We start from the raw sequence: 27822 nt of genomic DNA, 5'->3' as shown, positions 1-27822 counted from the left end.
AATGATGATTCCTATTAGTATTTTTATTACTTTATGTGTTAATAAACATGAAATGGATTCACATTAATATTTTCTTATATTTTTCTATTCTTATTATTTATGTTTAAAAAGTAAACAATACATTTCTGGATATACACAAGCAACACATGATTAAAAATTTATCTCTAAAAAGTCAACAAAAGGTTTATTTTTTATTGTTTTTAGGATTAAATTCATATAACAATAATCTGCAAAAACAAACATTTTACAGTCATGTTAAACTTGGTGATGCACCACTGCTATCAAAATAAGGAGAAAAGGATGCAATCAGTAATCAGTAACTGCGGGGAATGTGGGATGGTATCTGTTCACCAAACTGCTCTTGTCTGTAATTGCTGGTGGGTTAATATGTCTCAATACTGTAAGACAGAAAACAAGACACAAGCTTATCACAGCTAGTCATCACTGATTGACAAATTCAGCTGTAACAATATAAAATCTAAAATAGCTAAAACATAAAGTATTTAAATTATAACTATGTAACATAACCATAATTAAACTAACAATTATGTTATGGCGATAAATATCATACAACGCTTAAATTCTCCAACAGACAAATATGAAAACCTTCAACAAACCTCCTGGTGCTCACCTGGGATACCAAGGCACAGTGTTTATTACAGTGCTGTTTTACACACTTTTTTTAAACACTTTATTTTACTACCAAAATTGCTGCTACAATTTGCAGCAGTTTAAAGTCTATCATATGCAATAGATTTCTCAAACACACCAACTGTTATGTGTTACACCAGAGTTCTGGTGTTAACATGTATTCCAGCTACAGGATATAGAGGACTGACAATAGCAGCCCACTTGAGTTAGTGAGACCTAAAAGCTAGTGAGACCTAAATATCTTAAACAAATCCAAATGATTAAACAGAACTTTATATCTAAAATTTAAATATGTACAAATTACAAAGATAAATTATCATGCTAACTGTTATAGATAAGCGGACTCAGCTAACCACTTAAAATTTACATGTACATGAGTCATAGTTATTACCATATCAGTGATTGGCAGATGGCCGTGAGGCCCCTTTGAGGTTTGGTAAACATTTAATTGCCACAATCTTAAAGTCTTATAGTCTTAAAGTAATTGCCTCTGTATGCGTGTTTGTGAGTATGTGTGTGTGTGTGTGTGTGTGTGTGTGTGTGTGTGTGTGTGTGTGTGTGTGTGTGTGTGTGTGTGTGTGTGTGTGTGTGTGTGTGTGTGTGTGTGTGTAAAAAAGCAGCAAAAAGTCAGTAACTTACTGTAGTTTCTCCAATTTACATTGTGGATCCTTCAGTAGATCAGACAAAAGCCTCACTCCTGATTCTTCTGTTTTATTGCCAAAAAGATAAATTTCTGTCAGGTTTGATGAGGGGTTTAATTTTAGAGCAGAAGCCAGAGCAGCACAGCCTTCACCTGTTATATTGCAGCAACACATCCTGCAGAAAAAAACATGTCTTAAACTTAACATATTCAGTTTTATGAATCAAAATTCATTGCAATTAAAATGGCAAAAGATTAAAGTACATGAACACACACCTTACTATATTGTTTACTATCAGTGCTCTCGCTGTCATCTTTCTCAAAGATCCTAACCAGTCTTGAATTCAATGCAGCACAGAAACTGCCACTGCCGTTACTGATCAACCTCATGCCAAGATCAGCCAAAACTACCATAAATCCTCATTAACTTCTCATCCTCATTTACACAGTCAATCACAAGACTCTCCTGTCCATTCTCAAGAGGTTCGGAAAGACTCACAGCATGGTGGTGGTTTGTGTCTTACCTAAAGTCTTAGTAATATCAGGTCGCAGAGAGTTGTAAACCCACTTTCTCAGTGAGGTCAAATACTCACACTGGTTTTCATAACACTGCTATGCTGATTATGACACTCTCGTCATAATCTTCCCTTCCACACACACTCGTGTTCCTGCATAGATCACAGAATGTCCGGCAGACAATTGTTAGAAGCTAAAACTTTATCCCAGGACAAGCCTCCTTATATAAATATCTTGTGAACTCCATAGACAAAATTCAGATCATACTATCCGACTGAGCATGCAGCCAATCAACGTCCCTTTTTGCCACACAATGTCAATTTATGTGCAATACAACCTCTGCAACTGATCCTGAATGCAGCTCCGCAAGTTCTTCTACAGCACCCCATTCTGCCACACTGCCTTCCCAGATCAGATTTTAAAAAAATCTATCAAACCTTTGCCTACAGAGACAAAAATACCTAGTGAAGTAGCATGAGAATATGTTTTGATAGAGATTATAAACTACCCTGGATAAGGGCATATGCTGTAAATGCTGTAAATGTTCCAGAATACTGATGATCTGCATGTGGAGAATAAATCCTGTCAGGAAGCAGAGGGGTTTTTTTTTAACACAAACATGTCTTAGTATGTGTGTAGGTATTAATCTTACAAGAGTTTCTCTAGTTTACACTGTGGATTCTTCAGTCCTTCAGAAAGCAGCTTCAATCCTGAATCCTGCAGGTTATTGTAACTCAGGTTCAGTTCTCTCAAACTGCAGGAGCTTGAGCTGATAACCAAGGACAGAACCCTACAGCTTTCCTCTCCCAGATTACACTCACGCAGACTGGAAGAGAAATGAAAAAATATGAAATATACAGTACAAATAACCACAGAACACCTAATATTTAAAGTCTATTGGAAATTTGAGTGTTACTGGTTCTCATAGAGGTTGTTTTAATACTGTAGGTCACTTAATAGAAAATGTGATTATAGAATTTTTATTTATAAATAGACACTGTAAAATATTTCTTAAAATATTAGCAGTAATTTCGAATATAAATAATAACAAACAAACCATCTTTTTAACCATTTGACCATTTTTTTTACTTAATAAAAATACTCACAGTGCTTTTCTGGAGGCTTTGACCACTGGCAGCAGCCTTAAAAGACATTCCTCTGATGGGTCATATTTCTTCAGATGAAACTCACCCAGCTCTTGTTATGAATTAAGCAACACAAACACCAGAGCTGTCCACTGAGCAGGAGAGAGACTGGTTCCACTGAGGCGGCCGTTTCCTATGCTGTTCACATAAGTTTGTACTTCCTGCACTAGAGAATGATCATTCAGTTCATTCAGGCAGTGGAACAGATTGATGGTTTTCTCTGGAGATGGATTCTCCCTGATCTTCTCCTTGATGTATTCAACTATATCCTGTTCGTTCTGAGAGCTACTTCCTGTCTGTGGCATTAAGCCTTTTAAGAGAGTTTGATTGGACTCCAATGAAAGACCAAGAAGGAAGCGGAGGAACAGGTCCAGGTGTCCATTCTCACTCTGTAAGGCCTTGTCCACTGCAGTCCTGAGGAGATCAGACATGTTTGATTTGTTAAGAAGATCAGACAGATCAGAGGTATGATGTTCTGTTACATTTCTGCTGATGAAGGAGAGAAATGTGTATAAAGCAGCCAGAAACTCCTGAACACTCAGATGTACGAAGCTGAACACCTTCCCCAGGTGAAGCCCAAACTCCTCTCTGAAGATCTGGGTACACACTCCTGAGTACACCAATGCTTCTCTGACATCAATGCCACACTCTCTCAGGTCTTCCTCGTAGAAGATAAGTTTGCCTTTCTCCAGCTGGTGGAAAGCCAGTTTTCCCAGTGCCATGATACTCTCTCTGGTCTGCTGAGGATCAGGGTCACATTTCTGATGGTACTTTCGGTCCTTGTGTTTGATCTGAAAGATCAGGAAGTGTGTGAACATTTGAGTCAGAGTCTTGGGGATCTCTCCGCCCTCTGCTTCACCCAACATTCTCTTTAGAACAGTGGCTGAGATCCAGCAGAAGACTGGGATGTGGCACATGATGTAGAGGCTTCTTGAAGACTTCACATGTGTGATGATTGTATTGGCCAGTCTCTGATCACTGATCCTCTTCCTGAAGTACTCCTCTTTCTGAGGATCACTGAAGCCTCGTATCTCTGTTACCTGGTCTACACACTCAGGAGGGATCTGATTGGCTGATCCTGGTCGAGAGGTTATCCAGAGGAGAGCAGAAGGAAGCAGATTCCCCTTGATGAGGTTTGTCAGCAGAACATCTACTGATGCTGACTCTGTCACATCACACACTCTCTCATTCTTCTGGAAATTTAGAGGAAGTCGACACTCATCCAGACCATCAAAGATGAACACCACTTTGAAGGAGTCACAGTTTATTAATTGTAGTTGCCTCATTTCTGGGAAAAAGTAATGAAGAAGTTTCATCAGACTGAGATTGTTCTGCTTCATCAGATTCAGCTCTCTAAAGGGAAGTGGGAACATGAAGGTGACGTCCTGATTTACTTCTCCTTCAGCCCAGTCTAGAATGAACTTCTGCACAGAGACTGTTTTTCCAATTCCAGCAACTCCTTTAGTCAGCACAGTTCTGATGGACTTGTCCTTAAAGAGATCATTACAGTTGATTGGTGTCTCCTGTGTTGCTGGTCTCCTGGACACTGCCTCAATCTGTCTCACCTCATGTTCATTATTAACATCTCCACTCCAACCCTCTGTGATGTAGAGCTCTGTGTAGATCTCACTCAGTAACGCTGAGCTTCCAGGCTGTGAGATTCCTTCATTAATTCTTTGACATTTCTCTCCCAGGGTAGATTTGAGCATTTGCTGAATTTCAGAGACTGGGTCCAACTCTAATAACCAAAGAAATAAAATGTGCTACGGTTAAATTTAATGCATTAAAAAGGATTGAACATTAAGGGCAGTTATACTACCACTTACAAGAGGTAGGAAAATAATCAACTTCAGTGTGTTCTTAGCATGTATTTTATTCCTCTAATAACATTGCAATTTGCTAATGATGAAAACATTTAGGTGTAGAATATGAGTGGGTAAAATGGGAAAAATGCCATTGTCTTATTGTGCCCACTATTTGTTGCCAATTGATAATACACTGCACAAAAAATTAAGGGAACACTTACATCATGAATTGGATCTTGATGATTGAAATATTCAAGTTGAAAATATACATTTTGTAATTCATTGAAAACAAAATGATGTCGGAGGGGTCAGTGGAAACCAAAGCATTAACCTACTGAAGTCTGGAGTCAAAAATCACACTGAAAATCAAAGTAAAAGACTGAAATTGGATACGGCACTAGTGAGCTTCTGAACAGTCTGTAGTGTTATTTGGTAACTTGTTGCTCCCTTACTCAACATCCCAGAGGTACTCAGTTGGATTCAGCTCTGGGGAACATGAGGGACAGTCAGTGGCATTAAAGCCTTGAAACTGCCTCCTGTCAACATGAGGCCCAGGCATTGCCATGCACCAGGAGGAATCCTGGTCTGAAGGCTCTGAGTATTTCACCCTGGAAGCTGCAGTAAGAGTACTGTTCGCTAACATGAGGAGGTCTCTACAACCCTCCAAGGATATTTCTTCCATAGACCATCACTGACTCACCAGCCAACCGTTGGATGACACTGCCGGCATAGAGCTCCCCGTGGCATCTTCAAACACTTAACGTTACTAAGCTCTATACAATTGAAATAAATTTGTATAAACTACATGTGCCAATGCTCTGGAGTGAACAGCAGTGGAGACACTGAATTATTACATAATGAGGGATCCCTGATAAACAACATCACAATCTCTGTTTATGTTTTGTGAAGAGGAAATGACTGCTTTAATTATTTCATTCTTTTGTCTATATTTTTTTGTATATCTTAAAGCTAAAAACACCACATTTTCCAACAGAATCTTGAATGATCTACATTACTAGCTATCATGATAGTTGGAATCTGTTGGTGATTCCTGATCGTTTTGTCAGTCGTTCCAACACAATGTGGTCAAATATTGAATTGATGGTTCAGATCTCTTACTGTTCTTCAGTGTGTTAACAAGGTCTGGTTGGTTCATGTTCTTCAGGACGTGCAGTGTGATCTTCAGCGCTCCCTCTCTGACACTGTGCAGATCCTCCTCATCTTCCACCTCCCTCTCAGTGCATGCTGGGTAATCTGGACTTAGGAGCTTCCTAAACCTCTTCAGCTCATTCTTTATCAGAGTGATGACTTTGTGTTCCACATCCTGTATGAAACACATAGTAAGAGATCTAAATATTATAAGGTTACAAAGTAAGTAAGGATACATAAAAGTTTGCAAACTATTTTCATAAGTAATCCACAAGAAAACGATACAAACCTTGAATATTAGCTCCAAATGAGTTTTGTTTAATGTCTGTTTTTGTCGACTGTCAACAAACAAAACACATCACATAATATAGACTGAATTCATAACTGCACAAAAAACAAATACTGATGCACATTTGTGCTAATACAATATTTCATATATGGTGGATTGTATATAGACTTTAATTGTGTTGCACTTAAAATTTCTGAACATAATCAGCCACAAAACATGTAAGAATAATGAAACAACCAAAGTCAAATCAAAGGCTTAGAAGTGACAAAATGGGGTTAAATGGTTCATAGCATTACTTCCAGCTGTATTATATCTACAAAAATAATTAAACAATAATAACAGACATAAATAAATAAATAAATAGATAGATAGATAGATAGATAGATAGATAGATAGATAGATAGATAGATAGATAGATAGATAGATAGATAGATAGATAGATAGATAGATAGATAGAGTGTTTAGTCAGGAGCTCAGTAATGAACAAACTTTACTGAAGGAGACTTTCCAAATACAGCTACAAATCTGTATACATGGAGATGTAATGCAATTACATGGAAATAAAATGGAAGTTGAGTGCAAATTTGTGCCTGCGTAATAAACTCTTTCACTTTACTGACCTCTGATCAGTAGCACATTCTCCAGCTGAGAAGTTATGCATATAATCCAATGAGTGGTCACTCTTTATTGACACACAGCTGGGATCTGGTGGGTCTGATGTCTTTCTCTTCATTATTCTAGAATCCAGATATTATTTGAGTAAATTCATCTTGAATAATAATTAGGGAAATGTACATATTAAGATCATATTTCTATTTGTCTAAAAAAAAAACATTATTCTGAACATCATGATGAAACCATGTAACAAGGAGCTTCTCTGTCTATACATCTGAAGGAAGAATTACAACAGAAAAATCATGGTAATTGATTAAAATGGATTAAAACTGGAGGGTTCTAAAGGCTGATACAATTTAAAAGACTATTTGTTTATACCTCTCATCTTACCTCAGTGTTTTACAAGAGTTGAGGCGAAGGATAAACATTTTTATATTCATGAATTATTAATTTCATCAGTTTTTTATTAATTTAGTAAAAGACAGATACTAATTATCATATTTGAACATAATATTATAACTTTAGATTTAGATACTTACTGTGTTTGTCTCAAGAAGTGCTTTGCTATCGAAAAAAAATTCACTTTCACTTCTATATAGAGGGGGGAGGGCATTGTTCACACACACACACACACACACACACACACACATGATCAGCTGTCTCATGCTCATGTTCATGTTATATATATATGTAAAATATATAACTACTCAGCTAATCTCTAAATTTGAGCTGTTACCAGTATCTAGCTAGTTTGCGTATTAGCCATATTAGAAGTTTATTCGAATATTCCGGGGGTGGTGTCTGATTGTTTATATTTTAGATTGTTTTTATTTAATAATTTTTATTTAATTGTATTTAAACATGCCTTCAAAATAAAATAGTTACACCAAAAAATGAATATAAAGTGATTTAACATTTTAACTCACTACAACGCTAAATCAATGAGAACCCTGAGCTTGTTTCTTTGCAACGAGACGGTTCCATCTGAGGTAATAGGAGACAATGACACCCGAAGTGTGTCGCTTATGTCCAGTTTATTCCGGTTTTTTTTTTGTTTTTTTTTTGCTGTCACTGCAGAAAACCCGCTTCACACAGATAGCATGTGTGAAATGGCAATAGGGATTTAAGTGCTGTGGTGGCAAGCTCAGGGTATTCCGCCATGACTTTAATCCAGTGCACAGAGTTCTAACGACATCTGTTTCATGCTCATTTTTGCCAATTTGTGGGTTAAATTTGAGCAAACACAATATATACGTACACCAAGTTCTGTTAAACATGACAAAGTACCGATACACATGCACGGTATTGGTGCGGCTTTAGGTGACGTCTCTGTTAACCTCTCACGGTCTCTGTTAACCTCTCGACGTCTCCCGGTTAAACCGGAGAGAAATATACCACAGTAAATAAAATGGAAATAATTTAATGTTCTTTGGGCGGCGCGGTACCATTTGATCGGGGGTTGGTGTTTAGTGTCTAGTACTGCTGTGATCTACTTTACAAAACCATATTTTAAATCTCAGTCTTCTGTTGTCAAGGAGATGATGTTTCACACTTCTCCTCTCATTTACCCAATTCCTCTTTTGAATTGCATGCCATTTCAGTAACCTCTCAAACCAAAGTTGTCATAATTGTTGTCCTTCGCCCTCCTGGTCCCCTAGGAATCTTCCTGGAAGTAATGGACACGCTTCTCAGTCTTTTCTCTTCTTCCCTCCTGACTCTTCTGGACTCATTTGCCCTGATGGATTGGGCAAATGAGGCTGCCTGAAAACTGCCTCCCCATACACAAGGGAGGAAATGTCCTGGACCTGGCTTTCACCCGTCCTTCCAAAGCTACAGACATGAATGTCTGTGACACTTCACATCTCTGATCATCACCTGGTATCCTTGATTAGTATCCTTCACCATCACTCACCCTATCCTACCCAAAACTAACTCTCATTCCCTCTCTCTTGCCCACTGCAACCTCCACTCTGTTTCCCCTTCTTCTGTAGCTTCTGGCATGCTCATCTCTTCCTGATCCTGTCTCCTTTTCCTCACTACCATTGGACTCAGGCACAGAAACTTTCCTTTCCTCAACCAAGGACTTTCTCTGCCCTCTGTCCACTAAACCCAAGAAGACTTGTTCTGCTCCTTGACTTTTAGATGTGTTGCACAGCAATCAAAGAGAGCTAAGATAGTCAGAGAGAAAGTGGGAGTAATCACAACCTGATGCAGATCTTACACTCCTGGCCAAGTTCTCTTCAGATGTGACTTCTGCCAAGACTTCCTTTTACAAGGAAAGGCTTGAAGCTTCTGCACAAAACACTCATAAGCTCCACTACATCATCTCTTCTTTACTCAATCCCCCGGCTCCACCTCCAACTTAAATTCAAATGATTGAGAAAATCAACTGCACCTACATCTCACAGTCTGGATTCCCCCCACTCCTTCATTGTCGCATTTCTCAACAGTAGCAGCAGAGGAGATTTTACAACTCATCTAGTCTTGCAATCCTACCACCTGCCCATTGGAACAACTCCCTTCCACTATGCTCCAGACCATCTCGCAAGACCTTCTGCCTTTCATCACAATGATTATCAATAGATCCCTAACATATTTTTATGTACTAACTACCCTCAAGAGAGCAAGGGTTATTTTCCTGATCTGGATCCATCAGACATCAGTAACTACAGACTGGTATCACTTTTCTCTTTTATCTAACAACTTATTAAACTCATTGTCTATAATCTATTGTCTGTTTATCACTCACAGAAAAACACCCAAAATCACAACAGGCTGATTTTAAAGCAGCACATTCCAAAGAAACTGTCCTTTTGGATGTCTCTGGGAAACTACCTGTTGCTTGATCAGCCAAGCTTCATCTGTCCTCATCCTCCTGGACCTTTCAACAGCATTTGATACGGTCAAACACAAGACTCTCTAGTCCAACCTCAGGAGTCTTGGAATTGGTGGATCAGCATCGGAATGGTTTGCTTCCTACCTGGAAATTTGCTCATATCAGGTAGCATGGAAGGGGGTGACATCTGCTCCATGCAGTCTCTCTACTGATGTCCCACAGGGCTCAGTACACGGTCCTCTCCTTTTCTCCCTATAATAACACTTCATTCACAAAGACAATCTACATCTATGATCGAAAACCTAGGACTAATACTGAATTGATAAATAAAGCATTTATTATTTAACAAACAAAACCCTATAATCATTGACATTGTAAACACTGTTTGTTGTTTATGGACAGAATCTATTAAAGATACAGCTTTAAATGTTCCACCATGGTAGTTTTCACTATAGATCTTTTAAAAGTTTATGATTTTCAGTTTATCAATGAATATTTTTATTATTATTATTAGCTTCAAAAGAAGAGGAAAGACAGGGGCTGGTGAGGAAATGACTGTATGATGTGTTATAACATGGAGAGAGTGACAGTCTTTATTCCAAATACATCATGTTATAATCATTAATAATTAAGCAACCTGCTATAATAACTTCTGATTAAGGCGGGGAGAATGAAACCCGAGATCAAAATCCACAGTCATTGCTTTATATTATTTATACTAAAAGTGGTCATATGTCATGACATTGAATTCCTACACTCACTGGTCTTTATACAATATAAATACATGATTTACTATAAAACTTTATACAAACACACAGAAATATACAGTACTTGTACATATTCTAAACAAATCATGCCAATATGATCATGTGAAATCTATCACTAGGAAGTCAGGCCTCCTTGTCAGTAAAAGGTATCTTAAATGCATCAGAGTAACATCAATATTATCATAAGAATAAGAGAACTAAAGGAATATTAGAAACGATGACTGACAGTTTTTCTCTCATATTGAGCAGTGAAATTTCTCCTATCCTGTGTGAACGTATCAGGAGCATTCGGTGGAATAAAACTCTTCCCACAGTGTAAAGCAGTGGTACGGCTTCTCCTCCGTGTGAAGACACGGGTGGTTTTGGAGATCGCTCTGTCTGATAAAACTCTTCGTGCACCCTGTACAATAATAAGCCTTCTCGGCTGTGTGAATGACTTGATGTGCTTTGAGATGCCTCTTGCCTCTAAAACGCTTTCCGCAGTCTGAGCATGGATACGGCTTCTCTCCCGTGTGGATGCGCTGGTGTGCTTGGAGTTCGCTCTGTCGGATAAAACTCTTGCCGCACTCTGAGCAGCAATACGGTTTCACGTCTATGTGAACGAGCTGATGATCTTGGAGGTTACCGTGTCGAATAAAGCTCTTCCCACACTGTGAGCAGCGGTACGGCTTCTCTCCCGTGTGAACACGCTGGTGTTGTTGGAGATAACTCTGCTGGGCAAAACTCTTCCCGCACTCCGAGCAGCGATACGGCTTCTCTCCGGTGTGAATCCTCTGGTGTCGGAGGAGGTGACTCTGTCTGATAAAACTCTTCCCACACTCTGAGCAGCGGTGTGGCTTCTCTCCTGTGTGGATCACTAGGTGCTGCTGGAGATCACTCTGTCGAATAAAACTCTTCCCGCACTCTGAGCACTGATACGGTTTCTGTCCTGTATGTATGACCTGGTGTTGCTGCAGGTAACTCTGTTGGGCAAAACTCTTCCCGCACACCGAGCAGCTGTAGTTCTTCCCTTGGCCGTGAATGCGCTGGTGTCGTTGAAGATTACATTTGTGAGCGAAAGTTTTCCCGCACTCTGAGCAGTTATGAGGTTTTTCTCCTGTGTGAATGCGCTGATGTCGTTGGAGGTTGCTCTGTTGAGAAAAACTCTTACCGCACACTGAACAGGGATACGCTTCTTTCTGTCCATGAGACACGTTTCTGTTCAGGCGATCAGAGACGGTTTGTTTATGACTGGGCAGATTCCCATTTTTCAACTCTCCTGATATTATGAGTCTCTGATATTCATCATCATGCCATTGTCTGATGTGTTTCTGGAGGTAAATTTGAGATGTGTAGGAAAGGGAACACCAGGAGCAAGAGAAGTCTTTTAATTGGGGCTCATTCGTTTCTGGGACAGAAAATAAACAGCTTTAGAAACTTAGAACAGGCACTATCTGAACCATTTTTGTAACAAAGTACGAATGTAAAAGTCTCTGATATAAACAATAATATAAGCACATATGTTACATGGAAGATTATAACCTCAAACTTATGTAATCTTTTTATTTTTTATTTAATATACAGTGGGTACGGAAAGTATTCATTCATTCATCTTCTACCGCTTATCCGAACTTCTCGGGTCACAGGGAGCCTGTGCCTATCTCAGGCGTCATCGGGCATCGAGGCAGGATACACCCTGGATGGAGTACCAACCCATCACAGGGCACACACACAGTCTCATTCACTCACACACACACACTCTCATTCACTCACACACTATGCACAATTTTCCAGAGATGCCAATCAACCTACCATGCATGTCTTTGGACCGGGGGAGGAAACCGGAGTACCCGGAGGAAACCCCCGAGGCACGGGGAGAACATGCAAACTCCACACACACAAGGCGGAGGTGGGAATCGAACCCCCAGACCTGGAGGTGTGAGGCGAACGTGCTAACCACTAAGCCACCGTGCCCCCCGATGGAAAATATTCAGACCCATTTAAATTTTTCACTCTTTGTTTCATTACAGCCATTTGCTAAAATCAGAAAAGTTAATTTTATTTCTCATGAATGTACACAGCACCCCATCTTGACAGAAAAAACAGACATCTATAAATTGATTGCAAATTTATTAAAAAAGAAAAACTGAAATATCACATGGTCATAAGTATTCATACCCTTTGCTCAGTATTGAGTAGAAGCAACCTTTTGAGCTAGTACAGCCATGAGTCTTCTTGAGAATGATGCAACAAGTTTTTCACACCTGGAATTGGGGATCCTCTGCCATTCTTCCTTGCAAATCCTTTTCAGTTCTGTCAGGTTGGATGGTGAACATTAGTGGACAGCCATTTTCAGGTCTCTCCAGAGATGCTCAATTATGTTTAGGTCTTAAGCTGTAAGGTCTTATATAGATGGGTGTGTGCCTTTCCTAATCAAGTCCAATCAGTATAATTAAAACACAGCTGAACTCCAAAAAACGAGTAGAACCATCTCAAGGAGGATCAGAAGAAATGGACAGCATGTGAGTTAAATATGAGTGTCACAGCAAAGTGTCTGAATACTTATGACCATGTGATATTTCAGTTTTTCTTTTTTAATAAATGTGCAAAAATTTATACATGTCTGTTTTTTTCTGTCAAGCTGGGGTGCTGAAATTTAAAGGGGTCTGAATACTTTCCGTACCCACTGTATATTACCGCTTCACGAATCTATAGCGGTATATTAGCCTGATTCTTAACTTCTCCCTCGAACACTCTTAGTGTGACAACAGCAATAATCCTATATGACAGTAATCCTGGTGTGTGACACGGGAAGTGAAGACACTCCTGTCATGGTTTAATTTGGACTGATTCACTATACCGTGTTCAATAGTAGATTCTCAGAAAACAAACAATTTGAATAAAGAAAAAAAATTGTTTGTATAATGAACAAAGTAAATATTTATATCTATAATATTTTAAACCAAACGTACCCAACTACAGGTTCACCATATGTTAAAAATTCGTGTCTGATCCAGGAAAAAACTGAGTGAGACAAAGGGGCTTTTTACACCTGGTCACTTCCTGCGTTTTCTTTGATCCGATAGCTATCCGATGGTAAAAAGGTACAAAAAAAATGGTACAAACCCCTTCAGGAAGTGGTCTGGGACGCGTTTCAGATGAAACTGGACAGGTGTAAATGAATGTGGTTGTTCAAGCCACATACGTCAGCGCTATACTCCTCCCAAACGGAACTACGTCACTCGACTACGTAACCAGTTTTTACGTCTTCTTTTTGATCGCGTTCTGAAAACCACAGACACCAAAGTGTGTTCTGTTTCAATTACCCCGGAAATGAGGGCAAATATATTAGCATTTTGGGCGGGAGTAGAAAGATCGGATCGATATCCGATTCGCCGAGACGCGTTTATGTGGCCTGATGTAAATGGGACAGTTTTAACAGATCAGACAGATATCGGGTCAGAGACAACACACAAAGTGACCGGGTGTAAAAAGGCCCTAAGAGCTCTGTAACAGAAACAGAGCTCCAAAATCTGTTAAAATGGCCTCTTTTTTCGCACTGTAGACCACAGGAGGAGGAGTGTAGTTTGAAAGCTCCTGAAGAACTCTTTAATGGTTATAATGTGTTCGTGAAATCATATAGATTATGGAGTGTTACGGTGAGAACATTACCACAGACTCTTGTACAGATGTAGTCTTCTTCATCATGCTCTTCCTCTTTTATATTCTTATTTCCACCACTCTGTTCATCCGCAGCTGAGCAGTGGCCCATGGGGTTTGATGTCCCTTTACCTGAAATTCCAATATTTAAATTTAATTACTTTTACTTCTGAATCAAAACTGTGCAAAATAAAGGAAGAATATGTAGGAATGTGTTCTTTAATAAGATCAGTCAGAAATAAGATCATTCAAAGTCACTGAGCTTGAGACTGGACTCTAAAACACCTTGTTCTCTTACAGTGGTAGAAGTCTTCGTCTTCAGATTCTTCCTTTATTACATGTTTCTGTTCATCCATAGGTGTGAAGCCTTTCGCAGCAACTGAAGTCCATCTAGCTGAAAATCCGACAGAGTAAAAGTGTGAAGTACAAAACAGAAGAGTCCGCTGTGACATGTGTTTAGTAATAAACTGAGCATAGATCACACTACGATGAGTATCAGACTGGACTAGAATGTGCCAGGTTGCATTACAGAAGTAGTCTTCATCCTCAGATTCTTCCTTTTTTATACGTTTCTGATGGTCTGCGGGGTCGACGGGTCCCAAAGGGCCTTCGCCTGAAGCTGTACACGTTTCTGTCTGTACATCATCACAAAGCTATTGAGCAAAGAAGAACTATATTAATTAACAAAGAAGGTCTGCAGTCTTTGTATATCTCCTTGTGTAAGAAGAATCATTTTGACAAACTATTACCAACTTGTGGAGAACCTTTACCTGTGAGTGAGTAGGAGTGTAGAGAGGGTTTCTGCAACAGCCCAGTCGAACCTCTGCTGCTTCCATTATATGGAAATAATAGGTTCAAATCAATAACCTATTGTTAAAAAAAAAATTGTTTCAAAATCATTGGAGAATCCATGGACAGAAAAATATATCACACTTAAAGATACCCCTCAATTATAAAGAGAAACCTATCCTGGATCCCTCAGACATCAGTAACCACAGACTGGTATCACTTCTCTCTTTTCTTTCTAATATCCCTGAACACATTGTTTATTATCGACTGTCTGTCTCTCGCTCACAAAACAACCTCCAAGATCCCAACAGTCTGGCTTTACAGTGCCACATTCCACAGAGACTGTCCTTTTGGCTGTTACTGAGAAACTGCTGCTGGATCAGTCGAGCTTCATCACTAGGTCATCGCTCATCACTAGGTCCTCTGCTTTTCTCCCTGTATACTTATTTTTCACATGGGTTCTCTTACCACTGCTATATTATTGACACTCAACTTATCTTCTCTTTCCCTCCTTCGAATACCACGGTTTCTTCTCAGATCTCAGCATGACTGGTGGACATTTTGTCACGGATGACTGCTCATAAGGTGGAACGGCTAGTCATGCAAGGTAGCAGAACACATCAGATTTAAACACTGATGCTGGCCTACAAAGCCAAAACCAGACCATCTCACTCTTCCCTCAAAGCCCTCATCCCTCCTCACACTGCACCCCACACCCTCAGATCTACAGCACTGCACCACTGCTCCCACCTCTCAGGGTAAGAGGGACGTTTACTACAAGACACTTTTCTGTTCTGTACCGAGGTGGTGGGATGAACTTCCCCTAGAGGTCCGGACAGCCGAGTCACTGGATGTCTTCAAAGGACGAATTAAAACCTACCTCTTCCTGAAAACACCTGAACTAGCACTTATTTTCCCTGTTTGTTTTATTTTTTTTTTTTTTTAAATGTCAACATACTAATGCAATTTGTTTATTATTGCACTTTAATATATAAGTAATGGAATATGTTTTAGAGATTAAATAACTTATTGTTCTTATTTTTACAGCATTTAGCAGACACCCGGGTCCACAGATATGGAGTATTGATCAAAAACACATCCTCATGCTAGTTCACCCGATCAGCTACATTGAGACAACCGGAAAGTGTTAGGTGAGCCGACACAAAGCCTTAAATAAAGAGAAATAAAACAATTAATTTTATTATGACAAAAGTAATGCAGGTGTATAAACTTAGTGTGAGCCTGTCGGTCAGTACAGAGCTGAACACTAGATTTAGCCTTGGCTTTACATATGATTAAATCTTTACGTATTTGTCAAATAAGAGTGTAAATAACTCACTTCTGTTTTTCAGTCTTTACCCTGAGTGTTCATTTCACCCTCCCACCTGTTTGTGCAAATGACCTTTTATGGAGGCGTGACTATATGCAAATGAGCTGTCTGGTGGTGTCTTTGCACTTCACACGTGATTAACGATGTTCAACAGATACACAAGCGATGCTGTCAAGTATCACGCATTAACGTGACGTCCCTCATGTCGGTCTTTTGTCACGCTCTCCCTCCACACATCGTATTTCTCACGCAGACAAACTTTTTATATATTTGATAAGCCGCAGCGCCCAAAACGTATCAGTCCGCACCACTGTCTCTATGGAAACGGGCAGGAACCAAGCGCGTCTCAGTTCTTAGTCGAGCCTGACACTTATTAGCCAATCAAAAAAAGAGGCTACACAACAGCCAATCAGAAAATAGCACTATTGTATCTGGGTAGGATTTAACGCAACAACCGATGAAAAAAAAACATTCAATAGAGAGGGTATTTTCGATGGTGGGTTTGAACTCAACACAAAACAGTTTGTCTCTGGATGGGACATTGTCCTCAATCATGTCTCTGTATGAGACATTATCCTCAATCATGTCCCTAAACATGTCTGGGCTTGTGCTGAACTGTTTTATATGGGAGCAACATTACACATGATAAAAAGGGTCCAAAAAGGTAACAAAAACTTACAATAAACACCAGCAGTCATAATCTCTCTCTCTCTCTCTCTCTCTCTCTCTCTCTCTCACACACACACACACACACACACACTCTCTCTTTGTCTCTCTCTCTCACACACACAAACTCTCGCGCTCTCTCTCACACTCTGTCTCTCTAAAACACACAAACTCTCGTGCTCTCTCTCTCTCTCTCTCTCTCTCACACACACACACTCTGTGTGTGTCTCTCTCTCTCTCTCACACACGCACACACTGTCTCTCTCTCACACACACACACACACACACACACACACACAAACTCTCTCTCTCTCACACACACACACACACACACACACACACACACACACACACACACACACACACACACACACTCTCTCTTTGTCTCTCTCTCTCACACAAACAAACTGTGTGTCTGTGTCTCTCTCTCTCTCTCTCTCTCTCTCTCTCTCTCTCTCTCACACACACACTCTCTCTCACTCACTCTCTCTCTCTCTCTCTCTCTCTCTCTCTCTCTCTCTCTCTCACACACACACAATAAATAGATTTTTTTTTGGGGGGGGGGGTTGCTGGGGGGTTTGGAAATGTCACTCTTGCCTTGAGAGCTCTGCACATACAAACATTTATACAGAAACTTTACTAAAGCGCTGATGCATGAGGCCCAGAGTTAAAGTGTTAAACCACATTATCATCACTACATCATTATTATCACCTGCTGGAGACTCGGTAATAAACAACAACAACAACAATTCAGCAAATATGAAGAAATAAATGAGTTTGTATGTGTTTTTATTTCAATTTAATATCCCTGTTCGTCTCATTACAGCACATCAGTTTAACTTACCTCAGGTTTTAAAGAACATCTTCAAAAAAAAAAACAGACAGAAACAAAACTGAAGTGAAAAAGTCAGGAATATTGTCACATAATAATAATAAACCCGGTCACACTGTTTACCCTGCAGTCCGTCTTCTTCTGAGGTGAGTTTAAGGTGCAGTTCGTGTTTACAGCGCCGCCTGCTGGAGCAAGGTGTAAAGCACGTGTGTAAAGACCTGAGGGTTGTACTGTACAAATCGGATGAGGCCTGAATGTGTTCGTGAGAAAAGTCTTTCTACCTTTGTGGTGTTTAACCTCAAACATGTACGTTTTAAAATGTCGAACTTTCAGTTACAGTTTAATTTGAGTTTAATACTAATAAAAGAAAGGGTAAAAAAATATTGGCACCCAAAACAGACATCGGAAATTAAACTTAATCCAAACAATCTACGACAGGACCAGCAGAAGCACGTAGAGTTTTGTATTAAGAATAATGCATGTTTTAAAAGACAAATCCAGCCATTTACATTCCAAACAGTAGGAAAATTGAGCTGATCCTCAACTCTTTTATTTGTGGCTTTTCATTATTGTTAATACTAACAGTAACAAGACTTGTACTTTCACCATAAATACTAGACATCTCTTTTCTCCGTCTCTCTGACAGATGGCACGATATTGCATACCAAACTGAGTGTGATGGTCAGAGGAACACACACCAGATACCTTCATTCACACTCACTTTAACATGTATTCTCCAGATACAGATCACCACTGTAGTGAAAAGTGCAAACGGATGTTTCTTAAGATAGAAAGTTTTTATCCAAAGCTGAAGAGTTTTTGTGGAGGTGGGTGGAGATTGTATCGCGCCTCACATCCTCGTTCAGCTCTGGTGTGTTGTTTGTGGTCAATACACACCTGCTTGTAGAAAACCTTGCCTTTGTACCAGATGTGAAACGTTTTGTAACCTTTAACTGTTAAAACAAAACAGCTTCATAAACTATCAACTTTACTGAATGGATAATGTTTAATTGTTGCTATAAAACAGCACGAGACAAAAATACTACAACAACATATTTTATTTCAGTCAGTCCTGTACTGTCTTTTGTCCTTCACTGTCTTTTGTTTTGACTGTAATTTTTTCCTGACTGTCTTTTTTCCTGACTGTCTTTTGTCCTGCATTGTCTTTTGTCCTGCATTGTCTTTTGTCCTGACTGTCTTTTGTCCTGACTGTCTTTTGTCCCTCACTGTCTTTTGTCCTGACTGACTTTTTGTCCTACACTGTCTACTTGTCTTGTGTCTCACAGTGTCTTCTTGTCTTGTGTCTCACACTGTGTACACCAGGTTGTACAGATACACTAACTTACTTCAGTCTTTATCTCGTGTTGTTCTCTGTAGCTCTCTGGTCCTGGAGGAACGTCATCTCATATCACTGTGTACTGTGTCACATATATATGGTGTAAATGACCATAAAAGCTTCTTGACTTGACATCTGCGTTAATGCTTAGTGTGGACAAGTGACAACCGATGGTTGTAGAATGTAGTGAGTTTAATGGAAAAAGCTGATTTATTTTTTGAACTGTAAACATTGATGATACGCTGTATATCCAGAAGAACCCTGTGGACCCCTGACCATCACACCCATGTGTGCTTCTTCTTCAAACTGTTGTTTTAAAGCACATAATTGTATTGAATGTCTTTGTAATCTGTAGCATCACAATTTCCAACAGTTTATTAGTCACATACACCACATGATGTGCAGAGAAATGTAATATATTAATCTTTGATCCAGAAGAATCAAGAAACTGAATGAATGTTCAGTTTCATAATGAATAATGAATATTCGGCATAAAATATTTAAAACACAGCACTTTCAGAGACAATTCTGAGCTCCCAGCCCAGAATGAGCTCAGGACACGATCTTTAGTAAACACACACCGTGACCATCTCGTTAGTTCATCCCACACGAAGGTCTGCAGCAAAACATTTCACACCGGATCAACTAATAGAGCCCAAATCCACTGGGAGTCGGAGGAGGCTGGTGAAGGGCGCAGTGGGTCTGTGTGTGCGAGAGCAGAGAAAACACTCGCTTCTTTTCACAACATCCCACAAAGAATCATGATTACTGTGTGGACATTGAACCGCCGTCTTTAGTCGTGTCCTGTCCGGGGGAACGGAGGAGCCGAGGAACCAGCTACAGTCCTACTGCAGCACATCACCTCAATCATTCCACTCTGCACCAGGTAATAAACATGAAAATCACTATTCAGCATAGTGAGGTCACAATGCCTCATGATTAATAACAGAAGAAATGCAAACAAGTTGAGGAACAGTGATGACAGGGACGAGGAAGTGTTAGTGTGATTGTACCACTCAGTTCCTTGTAGCTGTGATTACAGATTTCTGCAGCAGGCGGCGCTGTGAACACACCACCGAAGAAGACGGAAGGATTTTGTTGTTATTTTTCCTCCGAGTGAACGGTTGAGTTGAGATGAATAAACATTTATCCCTGGTTTCGGTCTGAATGAACATTTATCCCTGGTTTGGTTTTAACTGATGGGAAAAGGGAGGAGAATAAAGATGTTGCTCTGTGCGTTAAAGTCATGAGGTAAGTTGAGCTGTTTGGGTTTCTCCTGCTGATGAAGTAGATTTGTTTAATTAGTGATAAATTAATTGAATAATTAGCGATAAATTAACTGATTAATTAGTGATATCGCTGTTTATTAGTGATTAGTGGGTGAAGCTTTGAAGCTTTCAGTGTTTTCACAGAATGTATTGAAACCTTGTACTGGTGTAAACAGCGACGTCTTGTGGCTCTCAGGTGTCACTGCAACAATAAACAAAAGGATCTGATCTCCACAGGTGTGGCTTCTGTTATCAGACCCTTATCAGATGAGATCAGACACTACTGATCAAAAGCGTTGGTTAATCTGCTTCAGAATAAATACCAAATCTGTTCTGATATGCATATTTATGTGTTGATTATGTTTTAATGATCTAATTTACTTATTATATTATGTACATAAATACAGAACAGGTCCAGCAGATCAGATTAATGCTCCATGAAGAGACTGGACTGTGATTAGTCCCTGATCATGTCATTGATGGAGCTGTTCAGGGTCTGTACAAGAACTTCACTACCACTTGAGCTACCACTACCCTCATTAAGATGAAAGAATTTAATTCCCAGATTAGAGCTGGAAGTAAAAAGTATTCAGGGAGTAATAAAAATGAACCTTCACTTCTGTACATCACTCTGGATGAAGATGTCTGCTGTAAAAGTCCTTGATCTAGATCCAGTAAACAGAATGCAACCTACTGCAGCAAAGCACCAGATGTGACTGAGCTAAGCTCTCACAAACACTGATGAATTGTTGTACTGGGTGAACACTGTTGTACAAGGAAGAACGACCTCCTGCTAGAACTGAGTTGAGAAGATGTTCCTCTGTTTGATCAGTAGCTCATGCAGCTGATGTGATCTTCCTCAAAAACCAGTCTGTTCATCTTTTTCCTGCGCATGGTCTCCGTATTGAACCTCCAGTCCAGCTTGTTGTCACAGTCTACACCAAGATATGTGAAGGTCCTGTCCTCTGATACAGGCCTGAGACATGCTGACTGTCTGATGATACCAGCAACTGACATGTTATTGTGTATTCACACATGTTCCCATCAGCACCAGAGGAGAGTCTCGACATCAGACATCACGTTAGAGCCTGAGACTGCTGATGGACTCAGAACTGTTTGTGGCAGTCATCAGTCAGATTCATGTTCACAGAGTAAAACAGAGCTCCAGTTACACGGCCTTCAAAAGCAGCGAGAAGGAACAAAGGGAACTGTAGCTGTATTATGGTAACAGTTTGTTGTGACTTGTCCGGATGTTTTTTATTTTGTGTTGTCAAAGTTTAGACCAGTTAATTTTTTTTATATGAAATATATTTAATGAAATGATGAATCTGTAGTTCTGATTCTGTTTTATAAAGTGGTTTCTTTTTCTTTTTTTTTCAGGATCTTTTAGACTTTTCATAATGGAGTCAGGCGAGGTGCGGCCGAGCCCCTTCAGGACCTCCTGCTGTCAGGTAAAGGTTCATGCTATGTTCACATGTACAGTGACTCGCAGCGACAAAGTGACAAAATCGTTCATTTTCTCCAGTGAGCGTGACCGTTGGTGACGGGATGTGGGCGTGTCCAGTGGCACGACACAGTCGAGAAAAAATATAATTTTATTTAAAAGTGGAGCGAGTTAGTGCGGTGACATCCAATGGGAGGACAGAAGGTGGCGGATTACAGCAATAAACTTGCTGAGTGTGTGAATGTACTGTAGGTTTTCTGATCATTTCCTGTAGGTGAATATTGTATATGATAAACAACACAGAGGCAGATTAGACTACTGTAGGTTAGTTATCAGAGAGTTGATGTAGAGGACACAGAGACTCTCGGGCCCTCACAGAGGCCGACTGATTGCTCTTCAGAGTTGAGGCCACCGGGCCTTTAATACTCAACGGTCATGAAGCTTTAAAGGCCTATAGATGAGTCTGAGGTTAGTCTGTGAGTTAACATCAGCATCTCCAGCGATGATTCATGTTTTTCTGAAGTGTAATTACTGTGTGCTTTTCAGTGCAGTGAGGATGTGAGGACAGAAACACAGACAGATTCAGGCAGAGGAGCATCGGTCGACACTGTGAACCATCGGAAACGTATTAAACAGGAAGAAGATTACCGCCGTAAGTCCACAGGGCTGTCACGGGCTGGTCTGATGGTCTGATGGTCTGATGATGTACTGTTGTGTCTTAACTACACCTGATTTGGGAATGGAGCCACCCTTACGTTGCTCGGTTCTCTTCTGTTTTGTGCTTTGTCGTACACATCTGTCCTGTTTAAATTCACCTGATGAAATTCCAGGTGGAGGAACATCAAGCTCCGTGGGAGACGTCACACCCGCGGATGTCCAGAAACCCGTAATAAAGGAAGAACCTGAAGACGAAGACTACCTCTGTAAGAAGGACAACAATCTCTGGGTCGGGATTTCATTGAAATGAAAGTATTTAACTGTAAATAACCTCATTTCAGGTGAGGGAACATCGAGTCCCGTGGAGCAAAGCAGCCATGTGGACGACGAGAATGAAGAATTTCAGATCATGCTTGTAAAAGAGGAAGAGTCCGAAGACGATGGCAGCATCTGTACAACGACAGTTTGCGGTAAGGCTTCTACGTTAACACTCAAACTAAACATCATCTTTCTGTTTTGTCCCGAGTCCCACGGCTACTGCTCACGTCTGATCGGTGATCCCGATCCTAATCAGACAGACTGTAACGGTGATTAGACTGTGTTCGTTAGATCCTGTGGAACAGCAGCACATGTTGCACACGAGCTGTGGACCTTCAAATCTCATTCATCCGTCCAGGTGTGGAACAAATTATTTTGAATAATTATATTGAAGCAGGAAATTTAAAACGTTCTTACAGCACCAGAAGAATCATCACAACACAGTTTGTTATCTGTATCACTCTGAAGCTCTCTTAAACTCCACACTGTGCTTCTTCTATCTTTATCTTCTGGGGTAGAACAGAAACAGCCTGAACATGAACCTTGCTTAAGGTTTCTGAAACTTGTATTAATTTATTGAGTAATTTTTGTTTATGGTATTTATGGGTTTTTTCTGGCCCAGAGGCCTAAAGGTGGGGTCTCTGATGTTTGAGAAATGCTTCAGAAAATTAGTCGGGACGACAAACTAAACAAAAATCAAAACAAATGTGTAGCCAATGAGCAGAAAGGGGCGTGTCTTGTCGATATGGGCGGAGAGAGTGTTCAGTGCACATGTGTGACATTAGCAGAAAGCGGTTTTAACATCGACATGGAGGATAAAAACAAAGAAAGAAAGAGAAGAAAGACTTACGACAAGGACAAGAAGTAGGACGTGTTAATATAGGATCAGCTTTCCAGCGCTGGAGAGAACTGAAGGAGCAGGAAGTTGGCCACATATTCACAGGTTGGAGTTTCCCGAGTCAATAACTCCTGAGCTAAACGCTGTTACTACACAAATAACACCTCTTTTCTATCGTAGTAATGTAGAGAGGCAGCTACAACCGCGTTTTGTGTAGTAACAGCGTTTAGCTCAGGAGTTATCGACTCGGGAAACTCCGACCTGTGAATATGTGGCCGACTTTACTTAAGACGCCGAGGCGCTTTTTTCCTTCTCGATAGGTGAGTAACGTTGGTTTTGCTTTGTTACACAGAACTAATATATGCCTTTGTCCTTTACATCATTATGCTTGTGTGGCATTTTTGCTTGTTTGTTTATCTACAATCGTATTGTTCTTCCCTTCAGCTATGATAAAGACACGTTTCTTTCTGTTAGTCGCCTGGGTTACGTATGTATGTGTGGGCGGAGCTATCGATACAGGGGTGGGACCCGTTTGGGTTAGGGGCGTGTTTGTTTTGGTGATTTTATACAGTATGTCAACATTGGCTTTAAAACATCAGAGACCTCAACTTTAATACATCTTACTGTGTGTGAGACACCTGGTGACTTTGCAGGGAATATTAACGATGTCTACCTTTGATTAAACAGATTTTATAGAATCTGCCTCACTGGCGTCATTTCACAAGATATATATATTTTTTCTCTAGAAATGGACGACGATCACTTGCAAGTCTTCTGTTGCTCGTGGTGTTCGCTCTCTTATACGTCACAAACAGACCTCGAAAAACACATCAAGAGAAGCCACACTGATGAATATGAGAAAGTGGTGATTTCAGGAGAGATTCAGTGTGATAATCTGTTATTGACAAGAAGCTCCAGAGTCCGTCAGATATCCTATGATTCAGTCACCGGTAACAGCTCTCTCGGACAAATGCAGAAAGTCTACCGTTGTTTGGAGTGTGGGAACAGATTTACGAACAAGAGCAACCTTAAAGCTCACCAGCGCATTCACACCGGGGAGAAGCCGTACCAGTGCTCGCAGTGCGGGAAGAGCTTCACTCGACAGAGTTCTCTCCAGCAGCACCAGGTGGTTCACACGGGAGAGAAGCCACATCACTGCTCGGAGTGTGGAAAGACTTTCACTCGCCAGAGTTCTCTCCAGCAACATCGGCGCATTCACACGGGGGAGAAGCCACATCACTGCTCTGAGTGCGGGAAACGCTTTCCTCGCCAGAGCGATCTCCAAAAACACCAGCGCATTCACACTGGGGAGAAACCGTATCAGTGCTCGCAGTGCGGGAAGAGCTTTAGTCAAAAAGGTAATCTTCAAACACACCAGCAGATTCACACAGAAGAGAAACCATATCACTGCTCGCAGTGCGGGAAGAGTTTCACCTGGCAGAGCACGTTTCAAACGCACCAGCGCATTCACGCCAGAAAAGCCATGTCAGTCATCACGGTGTAAGAACTTCTAGCTGTCGGACTTCTCCACATTAATATACACTACTGAAGTCACAGCTACGGGATTTCCTGCTGCCGATGCCATCGAAATATTTAAAAAAATGTTCTGGTGCATTTTTTTTTATACATTTGATTTGTCTCTTTGGCCCTAAAATTCAAGTACATTGTTAAGAGTTTTTATTTCTGTAGTGCTCTTATTGTCACCGAGCTGCTTTACAGAAACCCTTCACTAGTAATTTATGTTCCTTTTGAATAAATTGGGCTGCTAACTGTGAGCATGTGTCTTCTTGTGTACAATACTAATACAGATATACGGTGGTGTGAAAAAGTTTTGGCCCCTTCCTGATTTGTTGTTTTTTTTTTTTGCATGTTTGTCACACTTTAATGTTTCAGATCATCAAACAAATTGAAATACTTTTTTTCACACAGGGCCATGTGGGTTTGGATTTTGTTTTCCTTTAATAATAAAAACCTTCATTTAAAAACTGATGTTGTGGTTATTTGTGTTATCTTTGACTAATAGTTACATCTGTTTGATGATATGAAACATTAAAGTGTGACAAACATGCAAAAAAAAAAAAAAATCAAAGGGGGCCAAAACTTTTTCACACCACTGTATATGACTGTTCTGTGCTACTTGTCATTGTTGCATTTTATGTCATTTATTCAAAGCAATCGGACAGTTTCTAGATCGTGCTATAGACACGATGGTGACAGAGACAATTTTTGAGGTGACTGAATCTTCCACCGGATCTTCAAGAGGACATCAGAGCTATAAGGTTTACTTTGTTGGTTTGCCATAAATATTTGTCAAAATATCATGAATGTAACTTTGATGAACTGTTCTGAAGCTGAAGTTCTGACCTAATTTAATAAATGTATGCACCACATTCACAGTCTCTTACCAGATGAAGTAGCGTGGTGTAGTCGTGCCTGTCGATCCAACATTTTATCAAATGTAAAAAGAAAAACATTCACGCTGACACATGAAGGAGTTTAGTAGATGAAGGAACCTTCCATTGTGTGACACACTACAGTGACCACCAGCAACTTTGAATGGACTTTGCTGTTGTCCTGAGTGTCCACACTGGCCTTTTATCATTCTGTCTCTTTGGGACAACAGGTCCATTCCTGGAGGAATCTGCCAAGCTACTGCTTCCACCGAGTTTGCTATCATGGACCACTGTGTCCTGACTTTTGTACATGTGAAGCGGTCAACCTGGGCCATGTCAAGCCTTTCCCAGATCCAAGACACAGCACCATCGTGTCATTCCAGAACTCACTGTGAAGCGGTCGGCGGTGGGCCGACCTGAGTCTTGGAGCACGGCGACTCACCTGGTGGTCCAGGTGTCCGTCTGACCAGCATGTAACAATAGCACTGTGATTTGTAACATCTTATTTCTATTATATAATCATTTTACTGAATTCATTAATGATTGATTAACAAAGATGAAGGTTAAAATACAGCAAGGAGTCATTTAGGATGGAAAGAGCTGTTTATAATTAATTCTAATTAATAAAACTAATCATTGGGTTATATTCGAAATATCAAGTAAAAGCTTTTGGTCTGTGACTGTAAAGCACTTCTGAGTCGTTAGTTATGGAGTAGAATTTAATTAAAAGCGTGTGAATAAAAAAAACATTACTCACCGTTTCCAGTTAAATCGATTGACTGTGGGAAAGTGTTTACTGAGACGTCACTCGTTTTCATCTCCCATATGGTCTAGCGGTTAGGATTCCTGGTTTTCACCCAGGCGGCCCGGGTTCGACTCCCGGTATGGGAAGGTGAGATTTTTCATATCTTACAGCTGAATTACATCAATGTTCATAAAAACGTAAATAAAACACACGACGTAAAGCTTGTTTTCTTAAGGAGAGCTTAAAAAATGACTAGTAATGATTTAATTTCGAATTATTTTACTATAACAAACTGCAGTGTCAGTAAAGACTTTCCATCATGTCGGAATTTGACTATGTTTTTATTTAACTATATTTAATTTTATTTCATTGCCGATTATTGCTTTGACACTAAAACATATGCTGTATAAACCATTGCCTCACCGAACAGGGGTTTATTATTAAGCCGCTAGGGGGCAGTAGACATTTCCAGTAAAGCTCCCTACGTCCTGCTGATTTCTAGTGGATTAATTCTGTTTAAAATTCACTTTACACGCATTTGACGGAAATTCTTCCTATTCAGAGGGTTTGTTATCAGAGCTCTTGGTCAGCTGCTGCTTTTACATTGTAGTTTACAGAGCAATAAAGTGATCCTTGGGTTATGTCTCCTGTCTCCTGTCTCCTTTCACAAACCATGAAAAATAAAAGATCTCAAACAGTTCTTGGTCTTGGTGAATGCTCAAAGAAGGACGTTTAAAATTTATAAACCTTTCCATTCCACAAAAGATGCATTGTATAGTGGAAAATGTTTTTTTTTATGGCACTAAGAAAAGACGGAGTTTACTGCAAAGTTTTTTGGGGAATCAAAAATGTTACTTCTGTGGCATCGCTGTGGAGAACCTTGTTTTGGTTCATCCTAACCACAATGTGTTTCACTTGAACACATCATTTGGTGTAAGTGCGATTGTGCAAGAAAAACATACCGCTTGTATAGTTGAAATATATGAAATGAAACTAGTTCACACATGAAATCTCACGATGCACTGCAGTCGGGTGGCATGTGTTACTAGCATGTGTCCTTAAGACTCTGTGTCTATGACTGAGTGCAATCAGACTGTCAATATTGTCCACATGCTGCGTGATAAAGTACAACAGGCTGTTTAAATAAATCAAAT

General features: G+C 40.1%; 2 protein-coding genes, 1 non-coding gene and 1 pseudogene across 12 annotated transcripts; 2 read left to right on the top strand and 2 right to left on the bottom strand.

Annotated features, from left to right (window-relative positions):
- Positions 1–124: 124 nt before the first annotated feature.
- LOC113647964 lies at positions 125–7624 on the bottom strand (annotated as a pseudogene).
- Positions 7625–9961: 2337 nt separating this feature from the next.
- On the bottom strand, positions 9962–17893 carry LOC113647973 (zinc finger protein 501-like). 5 transcript variants are annotated; one of them, XM_047801729.1, is made up of 6 exons: positions 17793–17893; positions 14823–14919; positions 14582–14705; positions 14351–14446; positions 14065–14184; positions 9962–11800 (listed from the first exon to the last, which is right to left on the bottom strand). In XM_047801729.1, the coding sequence occupies exons 2-6, from the start codon at positions 14886–14888 to the stop codon at positions 10692–10694; spliced, it is 1515 nt and encodes a 504-aa protein (XP_047657685.1). In that variant the 5' UTR covers positions 14889–14919; positions 17793–17893; the 3' UTR covers positions 9962–10691. The 5 variants fall into 5 exon arrangements, with proteins under 5 accessions (XP_047657685.1, XP_027010811.2, XP_047657686.1 ...); XM_027155010.2 differs by having other exon boundaries at positions 17682–17816; XM_047801730.1 differs by having other exon boundaries at positions 9962–11791; positions 17682–17816.
- Positions 17894–19754: 1861 nt separating this feature from the next.
- On the top strand, positions 19755–25305 carry LOC113647979 (gastrula zinc finger protein XlCGF7.1-like). Of its 6 annotated transcripts, none has more exons than XM_047801740.1 (7): positions 20082–20256; positions 21322–21497; positions 21654–21724; positions 22264–22369; positions 22548–22640; positions 22716–22844; positions 24277–25305. In XM_047801740.1, exons 3-7 carry the CDS (start codon positions 21674–21676, stop codon positions 25032–25034), a joined length of 1137 nt encoding a protein of 378 aa, XP_047657696.1. In that variant the 5' UTR covers positions 20082–20256; positions 21322–21497; positions 21654–21673; the 3' UTR covers positions 25035–25305. The 6 variants fall into 6 exon arrangements, with proteins under 6 accessions (XP_047657698.1, XP_047657694.1, XP_047657696.1 ...); XM_047801741.1 differs by having other exon boundaries at positions 21248–21497; XM_047801739.1 differs by having other exon boundaries at positions 20681–21497.
- Positions 25306–26742: 1437 nt separating this feature from the next.
- On the top strand, positions 26743–26814 carry trnae-uuc. The gene has a single exon. It is a non-coding gene; the product is annotated as a tRNA-Glu (tRNA).
- The last annotated feature ends 1008 nt before the right edge of the window (positions 26815–27822 follow it).

The sequence above is a fragment of the Tachysurus fulvidraco genome, chromosome 16 (genome assembly GCF_022655615.1).
Source record: "Tachysurus fulvidraco isolate hzauxx_2018 chromosome 16, HZAU_PFXX_2.0, whole genome shotgun sequence".
Classification (NCBI taxonomy): Eukaryota; Metazoa; Chordata; class Actinopteri; order Siluriformes; family Bagridae; genus Tachysurus; species Tachysurus fulvidraco.
Note: the sequence above shows the minus strand (reverse complement) of the source record. Positions and strands in the feature narration are given on the sequence as shown.

What these genes read in the sequence shown, in the direction of transcription:
- LOC113647973 (XM_047801729.1), bottom strand. Translation starts at nt 14,888, where the DNA reads ATGGAAGCAGCAGAGGTTCGACTGGGCTGTTGCAGAAACCCTCTCTAC. An exon ending in TGAGGATGAAGACTACTTCT is followed by an intron (nt 14,447 to 14,581) that starts GTAATGCAACCT and finishes TCGGATTTTCAG; the next exon opens with CTAGATGGACTTCAGTTGCT. An exon ending in AGACGAAGACTTCTACCACT is followed by an intron (nt 14,185 to 14,350) that starts GTAAGAGAACAA and finishes TTGGAATTTCAG; the next exon opens with GTAAAGGGACATCAAACCCC.
- LOC113647979 (XM_047801742.1), top strand. Translation starts at nt 21,674, where the DNA reads ATGGAGTCAGGCGAGGTGCGGCCGAGCCCCTTCAGGACCTCCTGCTGT. An exon ending in ACAGGAAGAAGATTACCGCC is followed by an intron (nt 22,370 to 22,547) that starts GTAAGTCCACAG and finishes ATGAAATTCCAG; the next exon opens with GTGGAGGAACATCAAGCTCC. An exon ending in TGAAGACGAAGACTACCTCT is followed by an intron (nt 22,641 to 22,715) that starts GTAAGAAGGACA and finishes ACCTCATTTCAG; the next exon opens with GTGAGGGAACATCGAGTCCC.